This window comes from Dipodomys spectabilis, unplaced genomic scaffold (genome assembly GCF_019054845.1).
Source record: "Dipodomys spectabilis isolate Male_0828 unplaced genomic scaffold, ASM1905484v1 ptg000178l, whole genome shotgun sequence".
NCBI classification, from domain to species: Eukaryota; Metazoa; Chordata; class Mammalia; order Rodentia; family Heteromyidae; genus Dipodomys; species Dipodomys spectabilis.
The window spans coordinates 3447575-3470595 of NW_024870855.1; the positions used below are offsets into that span (position 1 = coordinate 3447575).

The 23021-nt window shown below is 43.0% G+C and overlaps 1 protein-coding gene across 1 annotated transcript; it reads right to left on the reverse strand.

Annotated features, from left to right (window-relative positions):
• Window positions 1-603: 603 nt before the first annotated feature.
• Stk17a (serine/threonine kinase 17a) lies at window positions 604-22788 on the reverse strand. The gene is made up of 7 exons (XM_042694994.1): window positions 22445-22788; window positions 16964-17176; window positions 14655-14799; window positions 4855-4981; window positions 3124-3172; window positions 2858-3037; window positions 604-1272 (listed from the first exon to the last, which is right to left on the reverse strand). Exons 1-7 carry the CDS (start codon window positions 22642-22644, stop codon window positions 951-953), a joined length of 1236 nt encoding a protein of 411 aa, XP_042550928.1. The 5' UTR covers window positions 22645-22788; the 3' UTR covers window positions 604-950.
• Window positions 22789-23021: the final 233 nt, after the last annotated feature.

Below are 23021 nucleotides of genomic sequence, written 5' to 3' on the forward strand. Positions count from 1 at the left end.
TATTCTGGTATTTCATAATGTTTACTAGGAGAGCAAAAGGGCTAAGAAGAAACATCCCAAGTAGAGGCTCTGTGGGCAAACAATATGAAGAAATCTTTTCACTGAACAAAATGATCACAGTCTTCCTTAGCCCATGAGGACACATGCCAGTGACCAAAGTGAAGTGATATACTTGGGGCAAGGGTGAGGAAATGGCAGGGCAGAGTGTGGGAAAGAGATAGAAGAAACATAATTGCCTTCCCTCACCAGACCCTAAACATTAATAATTTTAGAGGTGAAAAAAAATCACTGTTTCTTTTGTTAGTCATCGTGAAGAAAAACAGATTGGCCATTGATATGTTATAATCACTGGGAAAAACCATACAAGTGTAAGTAAATCATTACAAAGTAATGAAAAAAATTCAAAAAATATGACACTATCAAACTCTAAGGATGGTATTCCAAGTGCCAAAACTACATGTGAATGTAAATGAAGACCTTGCCTTAACCCCAAGAATCCAACAATCCAAGACCAAAGAGTGTCAATTTTAGTAAGGAGATAGACATACATGTCTGCAAATGTAGGTGCACATAAATAATAATAATAAAGAGACTTACCAGAAGTAAGAGTTTTGGCACTTTTACTGGGTTTTGTTTTTTAAAGAAAGTGAACACAAATAAATTTGTACACAAATTCCCATTCTCCAGAAAAAGGATGTAGAATTAAATGGTGCAAACACATCCCTTCTTAAAAAGAACATTGAAACAGATCAACTGCAAAACCTCCTGGTTGGCATTTATACAAATCTGGCTTGATTCACCTAACTGCACAAGTTTGAGAAGCTTATGTTTGTTTTTTTGACAGTGATGCCTGGTTTTCCACTTCTAGTACAGCACCTGGCCAGAGGTCCATAAATAACACAAACATTTTCAATGTAAAGAAATCTTCAAGTTTGAAAGGGAAATACTGTTCAGTAGATAAATTCTCCTGGGATTTCTTGCAGCAGAGGTTCCTCAAATTTAAATCGTTTGGAAATGGCCTTTTGCTCCATTTTCTCCTTTTCAGACTGTCTACATTGTCCTAATGTGTATGAAGTCACTACAATGAACTCCTCAGTTCCAAGCGAGTCCTCAGCTTCTGCTGTTTCAAGACCTGCCCTGATGTCAGCCACAGAGGCTCCTTCTTGGAGGGCCTTCACTTCGAGGGCTCCTTTCACTTTGAGAGAAGGATCCCAAGTGCTGCTCGGGATCAACCACGGGTGTTTTAGGCATTCTTCAGCAGTGGATCGATCTCTGTATAAAGGAATGCATTTCACAAGTAGGATAACGTTAAAAGTTCCGTTAAAAATCACGCCCATGCCTCCAGCCTTGGAGCCAACAAACATTTTATTGTGCTTTTTTTTTTTTTTGTCGGTCGTAGGGCTTGAACTCTGGGCTAGGGCGCTGTCGGCTCAAGGCGAGCACTACCCGCTTGAGCCATAGCACAACTTCCGGTTTTATTGGAGATAAGAGTCTCACAGACTTTCCTGCCCGGGCTGACTCTGAACCACGATCCTCAGATCTCAGCCTCCTGAGTAGCTAGGATTACAGGCGTGAACCACTGGTGCCCAACTTTATTGTGCTTCTTAAACAAGGCCACCAGTCTTAGAATGTTGAAAAACAGTATTTTAAGTGAAGCATCTCTGCAAATCTCTCTTTGGTGCCAGTCCTGGGCTTGAACTCAGGGCCTTGGGTGCTTTTGCTCAAAGCTAGTACTCTAGCTCCAATTAGGGCTTTTCTGATAGTTTATTGGAGATACAAGTCTCACAGTCTTGCCTGTTTGGGCTGGCTTTAAGCCATGACCCTTAGCTATCAGCCTCCTGAGTAGCAAGAATTATAGGTGTGATCATCACTGCCTAGTTGCAAATCTCAAATTTCGAGCGAAGGAGAACAGATGGAAAACAACCACTGTAATTCACTGTCAATTTCTGTTAAGAAGTATTTACTGCAGGGTACTTTTGCATATTCACTTGCTCATGGAGCCACACCTGAATTTGAGATCTGCTTTTTAAGCTCATCTGAAGAGGAACTTGATGTACCATCACTTTCTGTACTTTTTGGCCCTGCCCATGATATATCATGGTGGAATCTTACACAAAGGCCACACTGACCAGCACACCACCCTTGAAGGCCAGATTTTCATTTCTTGTAGTTTTTCTTTCAATCGATTCATCAGACCAAGGGTTCAATCTAATTAATTTCTACCTTTCTTGTGACTTGACTTTGGGGTGTCAGTTATGAACCACTTTTGTTTAGAACAAATAATTTAAAAAACTGTATATGAGTTGGATATAGTGGTACTTGTTTGTAATGCCAGCACTTGGGAGGCTGAGACAGAGCAATGGTGAATCTGAGGCCCAGCCTGAGCTATTCAGAGTTCCAGGCCAGCCAGGGCTGGAACTCTTTCGAGACTCTGTCTCAGAAAAGCCAAACAAGATGAGCACAGTGGCACAAACCTGTAATCCTAGCTACTTGGGAGGTGGAGACTGGGGGATGACAATCAAGAGACCATCCTGGCTATAGAAGTTGGAGAAACTCAGTAATTGCTGAATATGGTAGTGTACACCTGTCATCCCAAGAGACTGTGGGAATACAAGCAGGAAGACTGAAGCCTAGGCTAACTCATATATCAAGTAAGACAGGACCCCAAACACACACACACACACACACACACACACACACACACACACACACACACACACACACACACACACACACACACACACAGAGCTCAGGCTAGGAGTGTAGCTGAGTTGTAGAGTATGGGCTTAGCACATCTTGATCTTGGTTTGATCTTCAGCATCCCCCGACAAAAAGCTAAAGATGCATCAGTACTTACTCAGGTTTCCTAACTAGAAGTTTCTTGATGAAATCAACAGCTGATTCAGATACACTGTCAAATTCTTCTTCAGAATAATTTAAATTCATCTGTGAGATGTTCAAGAATGTTTCTTGCTTATCATCGCCTAGGAAAGGCGATATTCCTGTAAGCATGACGTAAGTCAACACGCCAATGCTCCTAAGCCACAAGAAGATATGAGGGAAATTAGTGTCACACTCATTTCTTGAGACTAATCTGATCAATTTTGCATAATCAACTCTTACCACATATCCGTTGCTAGGCTGATAGGATCATAACTAAGAATTTCAGGAGCTAGAATAAGAAATAGAAGAGGACACTTAGATTTTTGAAAAGAAAAACCCTAATTTATTGATAAAAATTAAACATTAGAAACTAGAAGACATTATTCAAGATCTTACCTAAAATGAAATACATTAACACCAGAATTCAAGTGAATGTGAATATAAAGATGTAGCTACGTTTCATACTTTTTTTTTTTTTTTTTGGTCGTGGGGCTAGTGCTCTATCACTTGAGCCACAGCGCCACTTCTGGCTTTTTCTGCTTATGTGGTGCTGAGGAATTGAATCCAGGGCCTCATGCATGCAAGGCAAGCACTCTACCACTGAGCCACCTTCCCAGCCTTGTTTCATACTTCTGTCATTATTTACTCCTAGTATTTAAAAAGTGTTTTGAGTGTACAAACATTGCAATATAAACTGACAATTCCCAACATCTCCTTACACCTTCTAGATTATAACCCACATCTGTTCTTCTCCATGGCCCCATCCTAGTTTTACGGCATATCTACCTCAAACCCGGGCCTTCAGCTACTCATCCCACCCATCTATCCCCTTCATGGTGTACCCAACAATCAGCTGGGTGCTGGTGGTTCATCCCTGTAATCCCAGCTAAGGAACCTGAGATCTGAGGATCAGGGTTTGAAGTCAGCCCAGTAGAAAAAGGATCAGAATTTGAAGTCAGCCTAGCAGAAAAAAACCCTAGATTTTTTATATCCAATTACCCAGCAAGAAGCCTGGAGGTAGGAGGTAGAGGTGTGGCTTAAGTAGGACTGTCCATTTCTCACTGCTACCCTTAGAAACACAGCCCAGTCTCCCCTCTCCCAGCCTACCAGAGCCCCAGGCAATGTCCATACTGCCACCAAGACTCACACAGCCAGGCTGCAACACTTGTTGGCCTCCTGGTGTGAAAAGCTATTTTGCCAGAGTATAGCTAGCTAATCACAAAGAGTGGTTTCACCATTGAAATTCTACCTTAATATTCTAGACTCTGTGTGCCATTTCTAAGTTATTCTATGATCATATTCTAATATAGCAGCTTTTTAAAAATCAGCCAAATCACAAATCCTCACTTTTCTTCTAGTCCATAAACAAAGGGAGAAGGGGAAAGAGGGAGGGAAGGAAGGGAGAAAAACAAAAGACACATGGCTCACTTCTTTTCTCCTCAACTTGTACCCATGGTGCCCTGCATCAGCTGCTCTTTTGCTGTAAGCTCACCCCTCCATGTTTAAGCCCCTTTTGCTTCGAGCCACAGCCCTCTATTAGGCCCGGAGCCCCCAGAAAGCCTCCTCTATTCCTTACTTCCATGGAATCCCAGGGTTAGCAATTACCTTATCAAACTGATTCTCCTATCCCTTTTGGAAGTAATCACTTTAAACTCTCAGCCTTGGGCTGAGGCTACAGCCCAAGCTTAGCATACAGGAGACCTGGGGGTCCAGCCCCAGCACCAACCCAAACCAAACAACTGACCTCACTTCCAACAAAAAGGCAGGCAAGAAAGCTGTGGAGAAAGGGGATCATCCATTTGGCATTGGAGAAAGTTTTCAGTTTTTCAATTTAATTCAAAGAAATCAATCTCTGATGGTAAAACTTCAATACAGTAGACAGCCCCACTGTGAGTCTGTCCACTCATGAGTGCCCAGTGACAGTGACACCTGGCCTTGAGCACAAGATCATCCATTCTCACGAGTACATACCTACATATTCAGGAGTACCCATAATTTCTCGGAGCTCTTCACTGTTCTGCATTATTCTTGAAAGGCCAAAGTCAACTATCTTAATGTCACCCAGTGGAGATTCACTTGTCAGCAGAATGTTCTGTGGCTAAAATATAAACACCCTCAAATTAATGAAACCACTTAAAAGCAGACAACACATAAAGCACAAATTTTATGTTTGAAACTGAGAATTTAACAGCAATCAGCCATTTTTTTTTTACAAGAAATACTTGATTGACAGTACTAAGGTGTGAACTCAGTCTCATGCTAGCTAGAGGCAGGCGAGTTACCACCTGAACCATATCCCCAGCGTGTGTGTGTGTGTGTGTGTGTGTGTGTGTGTGTGTGTGTGTGTGTGTGTGTGTGTGTGTGTGTGTGTGTGTGTGTGTGTGTGTGTGTGTGTGTGTGTTGTCAGTCATAGGGCTTGAACTCTGGGCCTGATCCCCAGCGTGTGTGTGTGTGTGTGTGTGTGTGTGTGTGTGTGTGTGTGTGTGTGTGTGTGTGTGTGTGTGTGTGTGTGTGTGTGTGTGTGTGTGTGTGTGTGTGTGTGTGTGTTGTCAGTCATAGGGCTTGAACTCTGGGCCTGAACGCTGTTCCCTCAGCTCTTCAGCTCAAGGCTAGCACTCTACTTCCTTGAGCCACAGCACCACTTCCAGCTCTTTTTGTTTTTTTGTAATTGTTCAAGATAGGGTCTTGAGCTCTTTGGCAGGTCTGGCTGGGACTGTGATTTGCTTTGATATAGTTAGGACTTCAACTGTAATTGTGGTTTCTTCTCCTAGACTGGCTTTTCCTCAGCTTATAAATGCTTCTATTCCCTAGCTTAAAAAATTAAAACAAAAGGCATTAGAGCAATTATCTCTAAAGACCCCAGACCCCAACTCTTTTTCCAGCCAGCACCCTCCTCCTGTTATTCCCTATAAGCTCCACTTCTCTAGGGGATCTATCACTTCTCAGTCCAGTTCAAGCTGTCTGTATCTCCTACCACATCTGTCTTCAGAAGGTTGTAATAACTGTAATAACCTGTCAGCCTTCCCTGGCAGCCTTGAAATGTTCTTTTATTTTCTGGGATCTCTTCATCCTCCATAGATGCCTCACCATTTCATTTTTTAAAAAAATTCTGTGCTGTTCAAGATTCTCCTTTCTTTTATTTTCAGATGATTTCACAGATTAAAAGCTTCAGCTGCCATTTACAAGCTGATGACTCTGACTCAAAGCCCTCTCAAGACTTTGAGAGGATCCAATGAAACCCACATCTTAGCCTTTGGCTAGTGGTGGGTCTTTAGTCCAGGAATCACTTGGAGCAGAAGTACACCCTCATCACTGCTGTCTCTCTTCCATATTCCCAGTCTCATTCTCCAAACGAAACACCCAAGTTACCTCAGTGGTTCTTAATTTTCCGCCATTTTTCACATCTCATGAGATTATGTGTCATGACAACTCCATTTCACTGTTCCAGACAAGCTGACCTAGCTGTCCCTTACCCCTCCCTCCTCTGCATAATACAAACACACCCCATTCTGAAGGACTGACTCCAAGAATCATGGATGGTGTAAGATTCCATTTGCAAATAACCTACACAGATCCTACCATATAACATACATACGTGTGTGTGTATGTGTACATATATCATATTTATCCTTACATACCTATATATACTCACACACACACACACACACCATATAACATTACCAACATATAACATCTATATATCTCTATCTCTATATATAACGTTATCTATATAATCCCTATAACATACAGTCTAGGAACGAAAATTTTCTCTAGATTATAATACTTAGTACAATGTAGATGTTGCATAAATACTTGTTTATATTGTTGAAAGGAAGAAAAAAAAGTCTGTAGGTGCTCAGGTGCTCCTCTTCCTCTTTTCTCTTCCCTCCTATATTCCCTCCCCCAGGCAGGGCTGATTGGCTGCTCTATCTTGTACAGAGAACCTGGTTAAATGCTCGCTTTCCTGCTCCTCCATCACACTGTTCTCAGAATGACCATGAAAAAGCACATTTTCTCTCCTTCCACTTCCATCCAAGCCCTCAGACAACCTCTGTCCTTCCAGAGGTCGCAGGGCTGGTGATAGCTTTCAGTGTTTGCTCTTATACCTGAAGCTTTGCTCAAGGTAAGTGATCTACTACCACTTGAGTCACAGCTCCACTTTCAGCTTTGTGGAGATAAGAATCTTACAAAATTTCCTGCCCAGACTAGTTCAAATCATGATCCTCAGATTTCAGCCTCCTGAGTAGTTAGTATTTAAAGGTGAGCCACAGTGTCTAGCTGCCTATTTCTCCTTTGTTTGTAGACTCTTTTTCTCTGGGGTTCCATGATAGCACAGCACTCTAGCATTCCTTTCATCACTCTGGCTGCTGCTACTCTCATTTTCTACCTCATGGCTGGCTGAATGCTGTTTTCTCACAGCTTGATCTTGAGGCTATTTTCCCTCCTCACCCCACACTTTCACCCTGTAGTCCACCTGCAACTACAACTTAAGTATAACCTAGACCTGATGACTCCAACTTTTATCTCTTCCAGACTTCTTCAACCGACTGCTTACCTATTTTCTCCCCTTTGATGTCTCAATACCACCTCAAGTTCAACATGACTAAAACCAGACTAATTTTTCCACTCCAATCAGCGTCTTTTTTTTTTGGGTCAGGTATGATGGTTGTTTAAATGTTAATAACAAGAAATCCTTACTGCCAAAGAGTTCATTGATCAAGCTGGGCATGGTGGTACATCCACATAACCCCAGAACTGGGGATACCAGGGCAGGAGGATTGTGAGTTTAAGACTTGCTTGCACTACATCTTCAGATCCAGGCCAGGCTGAACTGCACAGAGAGGTCAAGAGAGGAAGAAATAGACTGCTCAGCTGAACTTGCTCCTTTGTGCTATCCTGTGCTAGTAGTGTATGCAGAATGTTCAGGGAACAAACAGGTAAGTAAACAGGATTAATTCCATCTTAGAAAAAGACTGAGGGATTATGGGAGCAGACCTGAAGGATTCTATCACTCAAAAAACTGTTTATTGAGTCCTTATTGAGGTATACTCTGGAAGAAGAACAGAAAACAAGACAGGTCTCCTCTTTTAAAGCCTTACATTGTAACATTATTTTTTGCTGAGGATTAAACCCATACTCTGTCACTGAGTGGCACTCCTAGCCTGCAGCCCCACATGCTAATGAGGACAAGTAAGGACAGCTATAAAATGAAACTTCAGGGAGTCTGAAGTTCTCTGAGCAAGCAATAGGGTGAGCAGAGACTGGCTCTGTGGGGGTACATACACCTGCATGCTCTTTTTAGAGGAGTCAGAGAAGGCTCCTCAGGAAAAGCAACATTTGAGGGAGGGGAGGATAACATTAAGAAGATACTAGACAGGAAATCAATGTGGAAGTAAGATAGGTGGAAGGTACAAAGGCTCTAAGGCAAGCACAGACACTGGGGAAAGGGTATCAGGAAGTCCTGAGAACAATACAAGGCAAAACTGGCAGGAGAGGCCACAGAAATAAGATAGGGAAGGAAAGGGAGCAGCTGAAATTACAGGACTCCGTAGGCCATTCTGGAGTCAATGACAAAAGACAAGCTACCACTCCTGTGTTAAGCAGCTTGAAGTTATGTGCTATGGTTGGACTTGGCTAGGTGACTCTCTAGGCCTCACATGTTGGGAGCTTGGTTGTCAAGGTGGTGGTGTGAGAGAAGTGAGACATTTAAGAGGTCCTGGCAGAAAGGAAATGAGCTGTGGGGCCATGGAAAGTAGTCTTGGGACCTTTGGTTGGTTCTCTTGAGATGGTTCTTACAAAACAGTGCACCAGACTGGTAAGTTATTCTCTGCTCCCATCTTGCCCAGTGATTACTGTTGCGTTGTTGCTATATCTGCTAAAAGATCCTCCCCAAGACCCAAGCACCATGCCGTGGAACCTCCTATACTGTGAGAACACAAACCTCTTACCTTTATAACCAGTCTCAGGTACTTTATTTCACTAACAGAAAACAGATCAATACATAATTTTTTAGGGAAAAAAAACTATGCAGCACCATTAGTCAGTCTCTGGAATTTTTCAAGGCAATTTACAGTTTTAATATGTTAATAAAATATTAAGAATATAATAGAATGTCAATTCTTCAGTAAAGCTTCATAGGACTTTGGCTCAGGGATGTGTGTTTATCACTGAACATGTTTTTTCCTTTCCAGAACATACAAAAAAAGGCCATGTGAAATATTACTATGGGAAACAAAACTAGGTTGATCTTCTTGAAATTTACTTATAAATATTGATTTGTAAATATAGACATGATGACAGTTCATAAATGCCATTTATTCCTTTAAGTAATTGTAAATGTTTCCTTCTCCTTACAATCTATATTCTATATTCTATATGCCTTGAGAAACACATTCTTTAGCTACTGTGAGAAACTTAACTGGTTTGGTGACAATGTCAAAAAAAGCCTACATTAGTATTATTAATATATATGCTAGAAACAAAGGTAAGTACTTTTACATTTATAACTTTGATAATCCTTCTTTTTAAGGAAACAGCTTATGATAATGAAGTTGTGGTGCCTAAGAAGCAGGTCAGCCAATGGAAACCTCAGTTGGGCCTCATAAAGTCCACAGCTACAAGGAGGTCTTTCAAAGTCTCTTCCTGCTCCACAGCGCATCCTCCCTGCAGCTGGGTAATTTCACTGGCCTACAATGCATTTAACATTTACTCAACAATTACCACTGACCAAATGGCTAAGATCATTGTAAAGTTGAGGTTAATTTGCTTATTATCAAGAACAATTTGCTTAATATCATGGATAAGTTTTGAAAGAACATTGTTATCAGTCAGTCAAAGTTCTAGTAGATAAAGTTTTAATTATTCAAACTCAGCTTACCGTAGAGAAACAGGGTAATAATCATCCTAATGTGGAAACTATATAGAAATGTCTTTATATTACCCCTGCTCTCAAGTTATGTATTTATGCTTAAACTATGCGTGACTTGACTTCATGTTTAACCCCTCACCTAGCCGTGGGCACTTTAACAACAGAACACAAGTGTCAACACTGACTAAGGCCCCACGACCAGATCAGGAGTATACCAGATCTCAAGAGAAGATTTCTTTGTGCTATTTTGGGTCAGTCCTTGCCCTCACAAGTAAAGACAGGCCATCGTTCGGAATGACTAATGCATCAAATTACTGAGGCGATTCAGAGGCTCCAGTTAGCTTTGTCCTGACTTTGCTTTGCTCGAGTTATCTATTGCTTCGCAGGCTTGTCTATCCTACATGTTCTGTGCCATACAATGGGCTTTCCCTTACTTAAGAGTTGTTCGTTTTTTTTTTTTTTCCTTCTAGTCTGTAGACTAGATTTATATTTCTGTGGACTCCTGAATCTGCGCCTGCTGTCTAGTAAACCATTTCTCATGCTCACTTCGAGGTGTTTGGCTGCAAGTTGTCAGTAAATCAGGTTTCTGGCGAGCTGAAGTCAAGCAGTGTATTCTCTTAGTATTAATTATTTCCTTGACAGGCGTGACTGCCACAGCTATTCTAACTTCCAGCTGACTTATGTCTATGGGCACTCATTTCCCATTTTAACCACAGTGGCGACTCAAGATTTACTAGCTCAGTGTTATAATAGATACTGGGATTATCAGTTTTTGCTGAATTAAAACTTAAGAAAATTTACTTAGCTTTGAAGCAGTGTGGGAAAATTTTTTAAAATAGTTTAGCCTCTCAAGTTCTTCCAGAGCCTGAGAGTAAACATCATACACATAAATTCTCACTGGACAGATGGCTCTTAAAGGTACAGGACAATAGATTCTCTTTATCCAGACTCAGAAAGGTCAACTGGAAATGACCTTTGGGTAGAAATCATTCCTGCCTGCCCTGCTGCCACACCAATCCCATCTCAGCAGTTTGCTGAGAGACACGTGACTAGACACATGAAGAATGGAGGCAGAGGGGAAGCCTGAGAACTTCAGACTGCCTTGTCTGCTTGTTCCCGAGTTGGGCAATACAGAGAGTTTGGCAGCCAACATCAAAGGCCCATCATCATCATCAAGGCCTCTATTAAATCTAGAAAGAATTTTATACCATGTGTTGAGAAAGGAATATAATTTATACTGAGGTATTGGGGAGAAAGGGATATAATTTCCTTGTGTAAATACACGGCTGAACCTGACAGTCAAGAAATTAATATTCACCTGAATTGCTTTCAAGTGACATCAAAGATATATTACACATGGTGATGGTAACTTGTTGGACTTGCTTCTTAACTAGCTCCTAAGTAATGGTCACAGGTTGAACTGAAATAAAGCTCATTTCCTATATGTGTGATGTTATGTAATTGGAGTTCTGTTCCTAGAAGACCTTTTTATATCATGAAACTACTGAGACACAATAAAAAATTAAATATGACTTTACAAAGTTGTGTTTGAAACCAGAGCCAGGTGTTGGGGCAAGCGTGCAATCCCAGCCACTCAGGATGGAGATAGGAAGACTGAGTTTACAAGGCCAATCCAGGCAAAAGTTAAAAAAACCCTGTTTCAAAATCAAGCGAGGCACAGTGGTGCTTTCTTGTAATCCCAGCTTACTTGGAAGGTAGAAGTAAGAGGATCATGACCTTGGCCAGCCTGGACAAAAGCATGAAATTATGCTTCTGAAAAAGGGCTGAGAGACTGGCTCAAGTGGAAGAACATTTTTGAACCAAGGACAAGGCTATGAGTTACCAGGGATTGCCCTAGTTACTCCTACACTCCTAGCCAAAAAGTATAAAAGCAAATACACAAAACAAAACAACAACAAACTACCAAATAAGCATTATTTGAGGAATTCTTCATGGTTAACAACACTGTAGCAGCACAGGAGTCAGAGGCTACCTCTCCTGCAGAGTTATATAGGTCCTGCATTGCACACTTGACTAAAGGGGAAAAGAAAATCTTTGTTCCTCCACCATGGTGGCGCAAACTAGGTCATGTGTGGTGCTACATGTGGGTGCACTAACACTGTCCACTGGTGACCATCATGTGGCTACTGTTAAGTGATCTATGCCAGCCACAGTGCTAAGTGTCTTGAGAGAGGCAAGTTTACCTTCTTTTATGCATTTTTCAGTAGGAAACCAATGTAAATGGTGTATAATGACCCTGTGCTTTGTGTGTGTGTGTGTGTGTGTGTGTGTGTGTGTGTGTGTGTGTGTGTGTGTGTGTGTGTGTGTGTGTGTGTGTGTGTGTGTGTGTGTGCGCGCCAGTACTGGGGCCCTGGGAGCTGTCCCTTAGCCTTTTTGCTCTAGGTCGGCACTCTACCACTTGAACTACAGCTTCACTTACAGCTTGTTGATGGTTAATTGGAGATAAGAGTCACACTTTCCTCTGTGCTGGCTTGGAACCTCAACACTCAGATCCCAACCTCCTGAGTAGCCAGGATTGCAGACATGAGTACCTCCAGCACCTGGTTAGCCCCCACACCTCATTTCAAATGGGACATTCTCAAGGCTGCTTCAGAAGTAAAACTCCAGCTCCCACACATACATGAAAACATTCCCTCACACACTGGTATTTACACTGCTACACAAAAGGTGCTACTAAGGATCAGCATCCTTTGGCTCTACCTCATCAGAGGTGTCAGGGCCTAGCAGTTTGTTAGCAGAAGATTTTCCAACTGACTCTGACTAGTATACAATATCTTCTTTGTACACACATCACAGAGACCAAGGACATCGGCAGATAGTGAGCAGAGACAAGTCTACAGTTCAGGACAGGGCTCCTTTCCTGGGGTCCAGCTTCCTTGGGCTGCTTCCTTCCTAATTCCATTTCCTCTGAGTGATGAGGCATTTTGGTAAGTGGATTAACACTAGGAACTAGGAACTGGAGTCATGGTGCTATGTTCTTTGTCTGAGGACTGTTCACCTCCTAAAACTAAGCTGTGCTTGATACAAAAGTTACCATCAGATCAATAGCAATCTCAAACTCTTCTTCTACCCAGATAACTCCAGGAGTATACTAACAATACTAGAGCAGACACTTCCTGTCAGAATACACCAAGAATACTATGGTGAGCACTTATTTAACTGATTGGAGTATATTAAGAATGATTTGGGCTGGGCTGGTGGCTCATGCTTATAATCCTAACTACTCAGGAGGCTGAAATCTGAGGATCACAGTTCAAAGGCAGCCCAGGCAGGAAAGTCTATTAGACTCTTATCTCCAATAAACCACCAGAAAACCGCAAGTGGCACTGTGGCTCAAGTGGTAGAGTGCTAGTCTAGAGCTGAAGAGCTGAGGGGCAGTGCTCAGACCCAGAATTCAAGCCCTATGACCAACAACAAAAAAACAAAAAAAAACAAAAAAAACAAAGAATGCTTTGGTAGATATTTACTGTTGGGAGTACACACTAAAAGTATTCTAGTATATATTTATTATTAGGAATACACTGAGAATTTTATGGCAGCTGTTTACTTACTGTTAGGAATATACCAAGATTCATTATTAGGAATATACTAAGAATACTACGACAGATATTTACTTACTGTTAGGAATACAAGAGCATTATGGTACATATTTCATGTTTGCCTCCTAATAACCATTCTCAATCCTTTCTCAACCAGTTTGAAAATGACAAGCCTTGCACCACCCTAGCATACTTAGTCCCTCATGAGCCCAGCTGGTTTAATTAGCATGACTGTGAGGACTCTGAAAGAACTGTGGATGGAAGCCAGCTCTTTCTGTGGAGTCCCTGGGCAGCTGTGAGACCCAAGCAACAGCATCTGCCTCACCCTACCTTACTACCATTCTTGCCAGAGCTGAGTGGGGCAAAAATGGAGAAGTAGTAACTACTCCCAGTAGTAACTGAAGGTACAATAATCCCTTGGCTTTCTTGTCAATGAAATTTCTTTTTTTGCCTATTCTAGTTTCAGCTGGGTTTTGATCACTTGAAAGTACTAGAAATGATCAACTGCCCTTTGTCTTCCTTTCCTACTTCTACCTCTTAGACAATTTAAAATGAGAATACACTTGCCTCTAATTGCTCCAATTCTCTCATTTATTCTATGTTATTTTTTTGGTGCCAGTCCTGGGGCTTGAGTTCAGGGCCAGGATGTTGCCTCTTAGCTTTTTTGTTTAAGGCTAGAGCTGTCCACTAAGTCACAGCTCCAGTTCCAGCTTTTTGGTGATTTACTGGAGACAGAGAGTTTCAAAACCTGAGCTGGCTTTGAATGGAGATCCTTAGATCTCAGCTTCCTGAGCTAGGATTACAGGTATGAGCACTCACACCCATCTTCTCTTTTATTCTTACCTTTTTAAATTTCCAAAATACTGCTTTTCAAATATTCCTATTAAAAAATAAAAATTATCTCTCTTCATGATATTTGAAACCTTTTCTCAACTTTACTATCTTCTAGTTGATGTCTAAATTCAATTTGCTTATTCCCAAACATTTCATAAGTCTTTCTATCTCTTAGGAGGTAAGTTTATTTTTCTCTACTTATGTAAATCATAACCCAAAAAAAATACTACCTTAAATCCTAATCCTATGAGGAAGTATCATCTATAACAGCAATATTCTGAGCTCCAATCTTTGGAAATTCTATACTTATATTTCTATGTACCTATCTATATATTCATTATCACCCTGATAAAATCAACAGGCTAGAAAAGTTAAGACTCAAGTCTGTGATCCTGGTTGCCTAATAAAATCACAAATCAACACACATTTAAACAAGCCACTGTTAACTATTAGACATTGGGAATGTCATTCTTTAGCAATCTCACCTGGTAAAGTAATATGTATCTTACCTTCAAATCAAGATGAACTACATGGTGGGTGTGTAAAAAGTGTACACCTTCTAAAATCTGTCGCATGAGTCTTTGAACGTCTTTTTCTTTAAAGGCATCTTCTCGGTCTGCAACACACTGATCAAAGATTTCACCCCCAGCAGCACTAGAGAAAGACAAATGAAAGTAAAATGTGATTCATAAGAAAGGAAACAATCACTGGATGTCACTGGTTCATGTGTGTAATCCTACTCAGGAGGCTAAGATCTGAGGATTGGGGCTCAAAGTCAGCCTGGGCAGGAAAGTCAACCAACCACTAAAATAAAGTACAGCTATGGCTCAAGTGGTAAAGCACTGGCCTTAAGCACAAAAGCTCAGGGACAGCACCTAGATCCTGAGTTCAAACCTCAGGACTTAGGCATGTGTGCACCTCCCACCTCTCACACACCAACTTAACAGTGAACCCACATGATAAAACTAAAGATGAATCATTCATTGCCTGGCAGACTGCTGATTGTGAATATGGATTAAAAGATCTGGAGAAAAACAGTCTGAGCCAAGCCCAACCATCCCAGTAGCAAGAGAAGCAAGGATGATGCAGTGTGCTGTCCTCACTGCCCTCTTGAGTGTGCAGTAAAGCAGTACAGAACAGAGGCTGTGGAATTGTCCTGGGCTGCATCCCAGCTCTGTTATCTATAGTAGGACCTCAGATGGATAATTTTCCTATTTCTTGTTTTCTTATTTGAAATCTTATTTGAAAACTTAACAATGTAAGGACTAATTTATCAACAATGTGTATGAGGCACAAAGCAAATGTATTGGCTGAAGACTTGACAAAGTGGCTGGGACAAATGTAATAAATCATGGCCAATAAGCTTTGTGCTCAGGAGCATCCACAGGAATTTCTGGTGAAACAGTGACAAGACACCTCTCCTTCGAGAAACCTTTAGCATCTGGAGGAAGGGGCTGTATGTTTTCAATTTTATATTATTAGTCCTGACTGCACAGGCCAGAGTGTCAGGAATAGGTAAACACAGTGATAAGTTGTCTGCTTCTCTAAGGACAAACCATGGATGTGGTTGATCAGTTTACTACCTCACTAACCTGTGTATCTCTAGGCCAGCAGAGGGTAAAACTCAATGGCTAAACCACACTGATCTAGGTTTTCAAAACCTAGATCCACTTCCATAGAGGGCTTCTTAGTGAGGGATCAGTTTCAGCACATCTCTGTTTCCCTCACTTATCTCAAAGCAGCAGAAGGGACAACCTAGGCGGGGAAGTCCAGGGATAAGGGAAGGAGCTACTGGAGAGGCTGAAGGAGGAGACCCACTCATTTATCATGCAGGACTGTCAACGTAGATAATGGAATCAAGGATAGGTGCAAAGGTTTTCTGGCATGAGCAATGAAAGAAAGGAGATACTATGGGAAATAGGGAACAAAAGAAAACATAGACCTTAAAAGGACAACATTGAGGAAGAGGGATTGAGTTTGGCATGATTTAGAAATACATGTAAATAACAGTCAAAGCTACTCAAAAAGACTACGAACAGGAAAGATGTACAGAACATACACAAACAAAAACAGTACCAATAATAGTACCATGGGGAACACTTGTACTTACACAGAATAGAGTAAGCAGCTCTTCAGAGAGAAAATTAAAACAACAACAATTAAAACACAAAGGCCCAGGACTGTGAAAGGCTAGGAAGAGTATAATTTCAAAAGAGTAAAGTAGTGGAAGGAATACTAAACTGAGCAGAGTAATTCTGTCAAAAAGGGCTGGTTTTGTAAGAGCAGATGGCCATGAGTTGAACTGTGAAAAGAGCACTGACACCTGAGCAGATGAATGGCTCAGTGAAGGAACATTGTGGATTGACTGAAAGGGAGGAGAGCGTAGACCATTCATGGAAGAAGTCATGATGAGAGTTCAAGAGCTAAAGCTGAGAATGAGGGATTTCAGAAGAGACTGAAATAAAGACAGAGGGTTTGAGAGGTCTACCAGAGGAGGAGGTCTGAAATTGCAAAAGACAGATCTCAGAAGAGGAAGTATAAAGGACATAGATAAGCCATGGAACTGAGACGCTGAGTCAAATGTAAAGGGCAGGAGGAATGGGGTGTTGAGGGAGTGGGCCTCTAACCATCTCATTTTCTCCACAAAGGGAGAAGAGGCTGGCTAATAAAAGCTGGGTACATGTGGCACAGTAAAGCAGAAAAGGTGTTTTTGAGGATGAGAAGGTAACAACCAGGCCCTGGCTCGTTGGCAAAGCTTTGTGGTACCACTGAGGGGGTGGAGCCTATAGCAGACTCAGCCAAAGGAAACATTACTTACTATTCTAGAACCAAGATCATTTCTGAGGGAGTCTCATAGACTTCATGTAAGTTAATGACCCAAGGATTGTCCTGGGCCAGCTCAAGCACAGCAATCTCATGAATGATTTCCATCCGACAGTCTTGGCCTTTTCTTCTTTTTCTCATGAACTTTGCTGCAAATTCTTTTCCAGAATCTTTCTTCACACATTTTCTCACCACTGCAAATTTCCCCCTAGAATCAAACACAAACGCTCACTGTTAAAAGTGCAAAATTTTTCAGAGAGGGTAATTTTTTTTCTTTTTTTTTTTTTAACTTCCCAATACTGGGGGGCTTGGACTCAGGGCCTGGGCACTGTCCCTTAGCTTTTTTAGCTCAAGTCTAGTGTTCTACAACTTAAGCCACAACTCCATTTCTGGCTTTTTGGTGGTTAATTGGAGATGAGAGTTTCATGGCATTTCCTGCCTTGGCTTGCTTTGAACTGTGATCCTTAGATCTTAGCTTCCTGAGTAGCATACGCTACTGGTGCTCAAGAGATTTTGGGCTATTTTAAAATATTCTGATAGTATTGTGGAGAGTAGACTGTCAAATAACCCTAAATGGAGAAGCCATTGATAGAACCCAGGTAGCGGCAGTGAGACAGGGAAGAGAGAATATTTATAAAATGTTCAAAATGCAAAAACACTAAAGGAAGGGAAAGATGGAGATGGTGGTGGAGACTGGCTTCTAGATTTTTAATGTAGGTACTGTGCAACTGCATAGATAAATGCTGCGATGAAGATTAGAAAAGCAGCAACAGAGCTTAGCAGGATTATATGTCTGGGATACAAGTCTGAGGTGTCTTTCATGGTAAAGAGAATCCTTTTCATTGGATGGATTTCAAATAACAGCTCAAGGGCTGAGTTACAGGCAAATGTAAGAGATAATGTAGATTATTATTTGAACAGGACATAGAGGAAGCAAAAAATCAAGTGAAGTTTTATGTCCTGATTTACTCCACCTTACAAAGGAGTTACCTTGTTTAGATCTTTATTATTAATCAATCTGACACATGACAATGTGTTGTTATACAACTCATAGCTAGACTGTGAATCCCAGGGTTTCCTTTATCAGCCATCTTACATCTCCATCGTACCACCTAGCATAGTGGAGAGATATCCCGCTCTTTCATCTTATGGACAAAAATATTTTAGGGCAACTTGACCTCATAACCTTAACATGCAGGATTACTTGCCATCCTCTCTTTACTGAACTTGCCTACTACTGTATCTTGTTCACTTACTGTCAATGGTTTGTGCGTCTTACCTCACTCTTAACAAACTCCATTCATTTTTTATGGCTCTGTTCAAATGTGACTTCCTTATAGGATCTTCTGGTGACATGTCATTGAGAACAGTGACTGATGGTTACATTTGGAAATAAATTCTAGAGCCCAGTGTAGTGTTTTATGTGCTTCCCATGTGACCATGTTGCAGTCACTAAGACAGTGGAGACATATTCTGAGAAATGTGTCTTCTAATCTGCACAGACAGATTAGAACCTAGGTTGCAGGATAGCACATAATGTACTGAACAGAGTAGGTCATTATAACTCAATGGTAAGTATTCGTGCATTCAAAACATATCTAGGAGGGCTGGGAAGGTGGCTTATGGTAGAGTACTTCCCTTGCATGCATGAGGCCCTGGGTTCGATTCCTCAGCACTACATAAGCAGAAAAAGCCAGAAGTAGCGCTGTGGCTCAAGTGGCTAGGAGCTAGCCTTGAGCTAAAGAGCTGAGGAATAGCACCCTGGCCCAGAGTTCAGCCTCCACAACTGACAAAAATAAAATAAAAAAAAAAAAAGATTTACAAGGGGTTTCAATTCAACAACATTTCTAAAGTATTGAGCAAATCCTAATAATCAATACTTTTCCTATACTGGACACTAAGTTCAGATCTATGATATAATCAATCATAACAATTTGTACAAAATATCATGGAACAGAGCAGAGCCTTCAAGGCAAATTTAGTTTCCAGTGGGGGTCAAATCCAAGCCTTGCACCCCTTAGGTAAATGGCTCTGTGCCACTAAGCTATTCCCTTAAACCTCAGGAGGTGATCTAATTTGAATTCCACATGTATGAATTCGCTTAATAAATTTAGCTCCTTCTTACTTACCCAAAGAAGTGAATAAATGACTATAACTACTTGGGTAACTAAGGCATTTGATTCAAAGATCAGATTGTGTGTGTGTGTGTGTATGTATGGTACTGAGTTCGAACACAGGTGCTCTGCCTTTTGAGCCTCGCTCCCAAGTTCTTTCCTTTGGTTACTTTTCTCTCTCTCTCTCTCTCTCTCTTTCCCCCTCTCTCTCTCCCTCCCTCTCTCTCCCTCTTTGCTTAGGGCAAGCCAGATCTCCATCCTCTTCTTACTTATGCCTACTGCATAGCTGGGATCACAGACATGTACCACTATACTTAGCTTGTTGGTTGAGATAAGGTCTTGCTAAGTTTTTGCCTAGGTTGGCCATGAACTGTGATTCTCCCATTTTCCACCTTCTAAGTAGCTGTGATTACAAGTATGCATCATTATACCCAAGCCTTGGTGATGAGATTTGTTATTTATAGTTTTACAAAATGACTAAAATTAATTTTCCTTTTATTTGTCCAAAATTATCAGATTACCCTATAATGAAGGTATGTGAAAGCATTTGTAAAACTGTAAAGCCCACATACTTATGAAGGACCAGTTTCAGCAAGGAGCTCATGTTTATAACTCCTCTCCCATATTAGGAAAATTCAACTATGAGTACATAATACAAAGAGCAAAACATGTTCTTTTGGTATGTGTGCATGGTGTGTGTGTGTGTGTGTGTGTGTGTGTGTGTGTGTGTGTGTGTATCACATCAGGGCTTTGTATATTCTAGTCAAGAACTATTCCATTTACTAAGCCAGGTGCTAGTGGCTCACACCTATAATCCTAGCTACTTAGGGGGCTGAGACAGAGGTTGAAGGTTTGAAGCCAGCCTATGCAGGAAAATCTCTGAGATGCTTATTTCTAATTAACCACCAAAAAAGTGATAGAACATTAGCCTTCAGCAAAAAAAACTAAGGGAAAGTGCCCATGCTCTGAGTTCAATCCCCAGTACTGACACAAAACAAACAAACAAAATCCTTACACTGAGCTACAGCCTCAGCCCTTGACCTAACACTTCTATAAAATTTACAAACATGTTTAAAATAATGTTCTGGTGGGAACTAGACGATGAAAACACATTTATAAGGCCAATCATCTTATGTGAAATCAACATCATTTTACACTTATAAAAACATCTTTCCGTTGCTCTATTACCAACAAACTCAAGGTGAAATCAACATGTAAAACTTCTAAGTACTCAAGTCCATTTATCTGTTTCATGCCTCAGTAATGAAATCACTAATGTGGTTTACACTGGCACATATCTGGACTCAGAGCAAGTCACATGAAGACATAAAAGAAAGTCTGACCTCTTATATTCGCACACAAGAAAGGTTGCTATAGACTTCTCTGGATAATGAAAGAATGTGCATTTTAAAAAAATGACCAACCTCACACCTTGTCATTATTCTGCAAACAATGCTGACCATCTTGGAACAGTCATTGTACACAAACACCTAAAAGAAATAGATTTCTGACTGAACACTTAACTCTGAGCTTTTCCATTTCACTACATTAAAATCCGTATTATGGAATGGATACATCTTCTGTTTTTCCTCCCACATCATGGAAATATAAAATGGGTAATTTTGCAAGTTATATACTTGTCACAATGAACTGCATTTACTGAGGACTAAGCATAGCCTTAAGGCTATAGATGTGTTTTCTTTCTTTCAACAACTCTATGAGGTAATCGATGGTGAGGCAATCTTACCAAGGGCACAGAAGTGGCAAAAGACAAGAACCGATCCCAGACCTACTGACTGCAAAGCCCACACTATTCACAACCCCCTTCCTGATTAAAAGAAGGGGACCAAAGAGAAAAAAAAAAGTTTTATTTTTCAGTTTCAGGCTTCAAATATCTAGTTCTAAATTGCTCAGCCACTTCAGAATTTACTCCTATAAAGGACACAAACACACACACACCTTCAAAAAGTACAAAACAGAAGTTAAAAGAAACACTCCTGGGAGTGGGGGGGATGGGGAGATCAGTACCCTAAGAGTTGATAGGAAGCAAATCCAGTTTTTCATCTGAAATCATTCATTATCAAGTGTACAAGACAGGTCTTGCCACCTGAGGACGTCTGGGAATGCCTGACTTCCTTTTGTGGAACACAGCCAGACAACTCAAACAATGGAAAACTCACTTTTCCCTTTTCAGGTAATCAGGGTTCCTTTGGAATGTATGGAATCTCAAGGCATTTCAGTCCCTTGCAGAGTCTAGCCGAGTTCTCTCATGGTGTCATAATTAAATCATGCACTGTGGGCCAGAGTCAACAGAGAAATCGATATGGTTCTGGAAAGCATATTTCCCCTCCCCCCCCCTTTGGTGAACACTGAGAATAAGAAAACATTTTTAAGTTTCACACCTGTCCTGGGGCAGGAAACATTAAAAAATATTTAAAAGAAAAAAAAACAAAACGATCTTTCTATCCCAGTTACCTTACTCTCTGCCAAGGCGTGCATTTTTTGGTCTCTGCTTGGAACCAATGTTTATTTTCCAAAACCCCACCTGCAGGCTGTCCTACCTGGAAGACCCAATTCCAGTTACCACCCGGAAGGCTCACGCAAGGCCGACAAAGGTTTGAGACAGAGAACCAACACGCAAGTTAACGTTCAGGCCCAGATGGCACCGCGTCCCCGCCAACCCCACGCGGTAGGGACGGCCGCTGAGACGGCTTATTTCAGGACCAGACAAGACAGGCTTGGAGACTCTACCTCCCCCGCCCAGTCACACACAGGGAGACGAGCGCAGTCCACTCCGGACCGGCCCCGCCAGCGCATCCGACCACTCCGGGGCGCGGGGCTCCGAACCGCACCGGCTGCCCCGCCCCGCCCCGCCTCGACGCGCACCCCGGCCGGCGGCACCTCGGCCAGCCGCAGGCTCCCCTCACTCCGGGAGAGGCAGCCGGTCGGGGCGGAGAGGACAGGGCCGGCTCGCTGCTGAGCAGAGCCGGGAAGAGTCCAGAGCAGGGAACCGCGCCGAGGGCCACGCCACCCCGGTGGCACCGGAAAGCCGCGCCGACCCCTCCGGGGCCTGGCTTGATTCCACGCCGGCCGCTCGACCGGTAGGAGGTGCACACGCGCCTCCGTGAAACCGGTGCGGCCGGAGGCGCGGGGTCCCACGGCGGGTGACCGAGCCTGGATCGCGGGGTCCCCGCCGCGGACAGCCCAGCCGGGCTCCGTCTACGCGGCGCCCCCCTCCCCCGGGCCAGGAGGAGGCGCCTGGTCAGGCCGCGGCCCCGAGTCCCCGGCGGGGAGACTGGCGCCCGCACGGCCACCCGCACCCGGCTCGGCGCCCGGCGTCCCGGAGCCCCTGCGGCCCTCACCTGCCCAGCTCCCGGCCCGGGCTCAGGCTGTAGCTGTCCTGGAAGGGCTCGGTGCGTACCGCGGCGCGGATCTCCGTCAGCAGCCCGCGGGCCTGGGGCGGCGGCCGGTGAGGCGCCGTCCGCCCCCGGCCACTCGGGCCCGAGCCGGAGGCGGCGGCCGACGAGGGGCTGCCGCTGCCCGGCTTCTCCAGCGGGATCATGGTGGTGTTCGGGCGTTCGTCTTCCCGGCCACTTGGCTCACTCCTGGCAGCCGGCGGGCAACGCGCCCGCCCCCGGCCCCGGCTGCTTCTTGCCGGAGCGACCAGCCGCACACAACAGTCCTCCCCGCGGTCCGCGCTCCGACTGCAGGCTGCGGCCACCCGCACTAGTCACGCCCTACGCCGGCCCGCCCCCATTAACCACGCCCATGTGCAGGCACGCCCCCCGAACAGCCACGCCCCGAACACAGGCACGCTCGGCTAGCCACGCCCCTAACGCAGGCCCGCCCCGCGCAAACTACACTCTCACGCAGGCCCGCCCTAAGAACCTCCCCTCCACACGGGCCACGCCCCCTCACCTAGGCCCCGCCCTTGGTGCC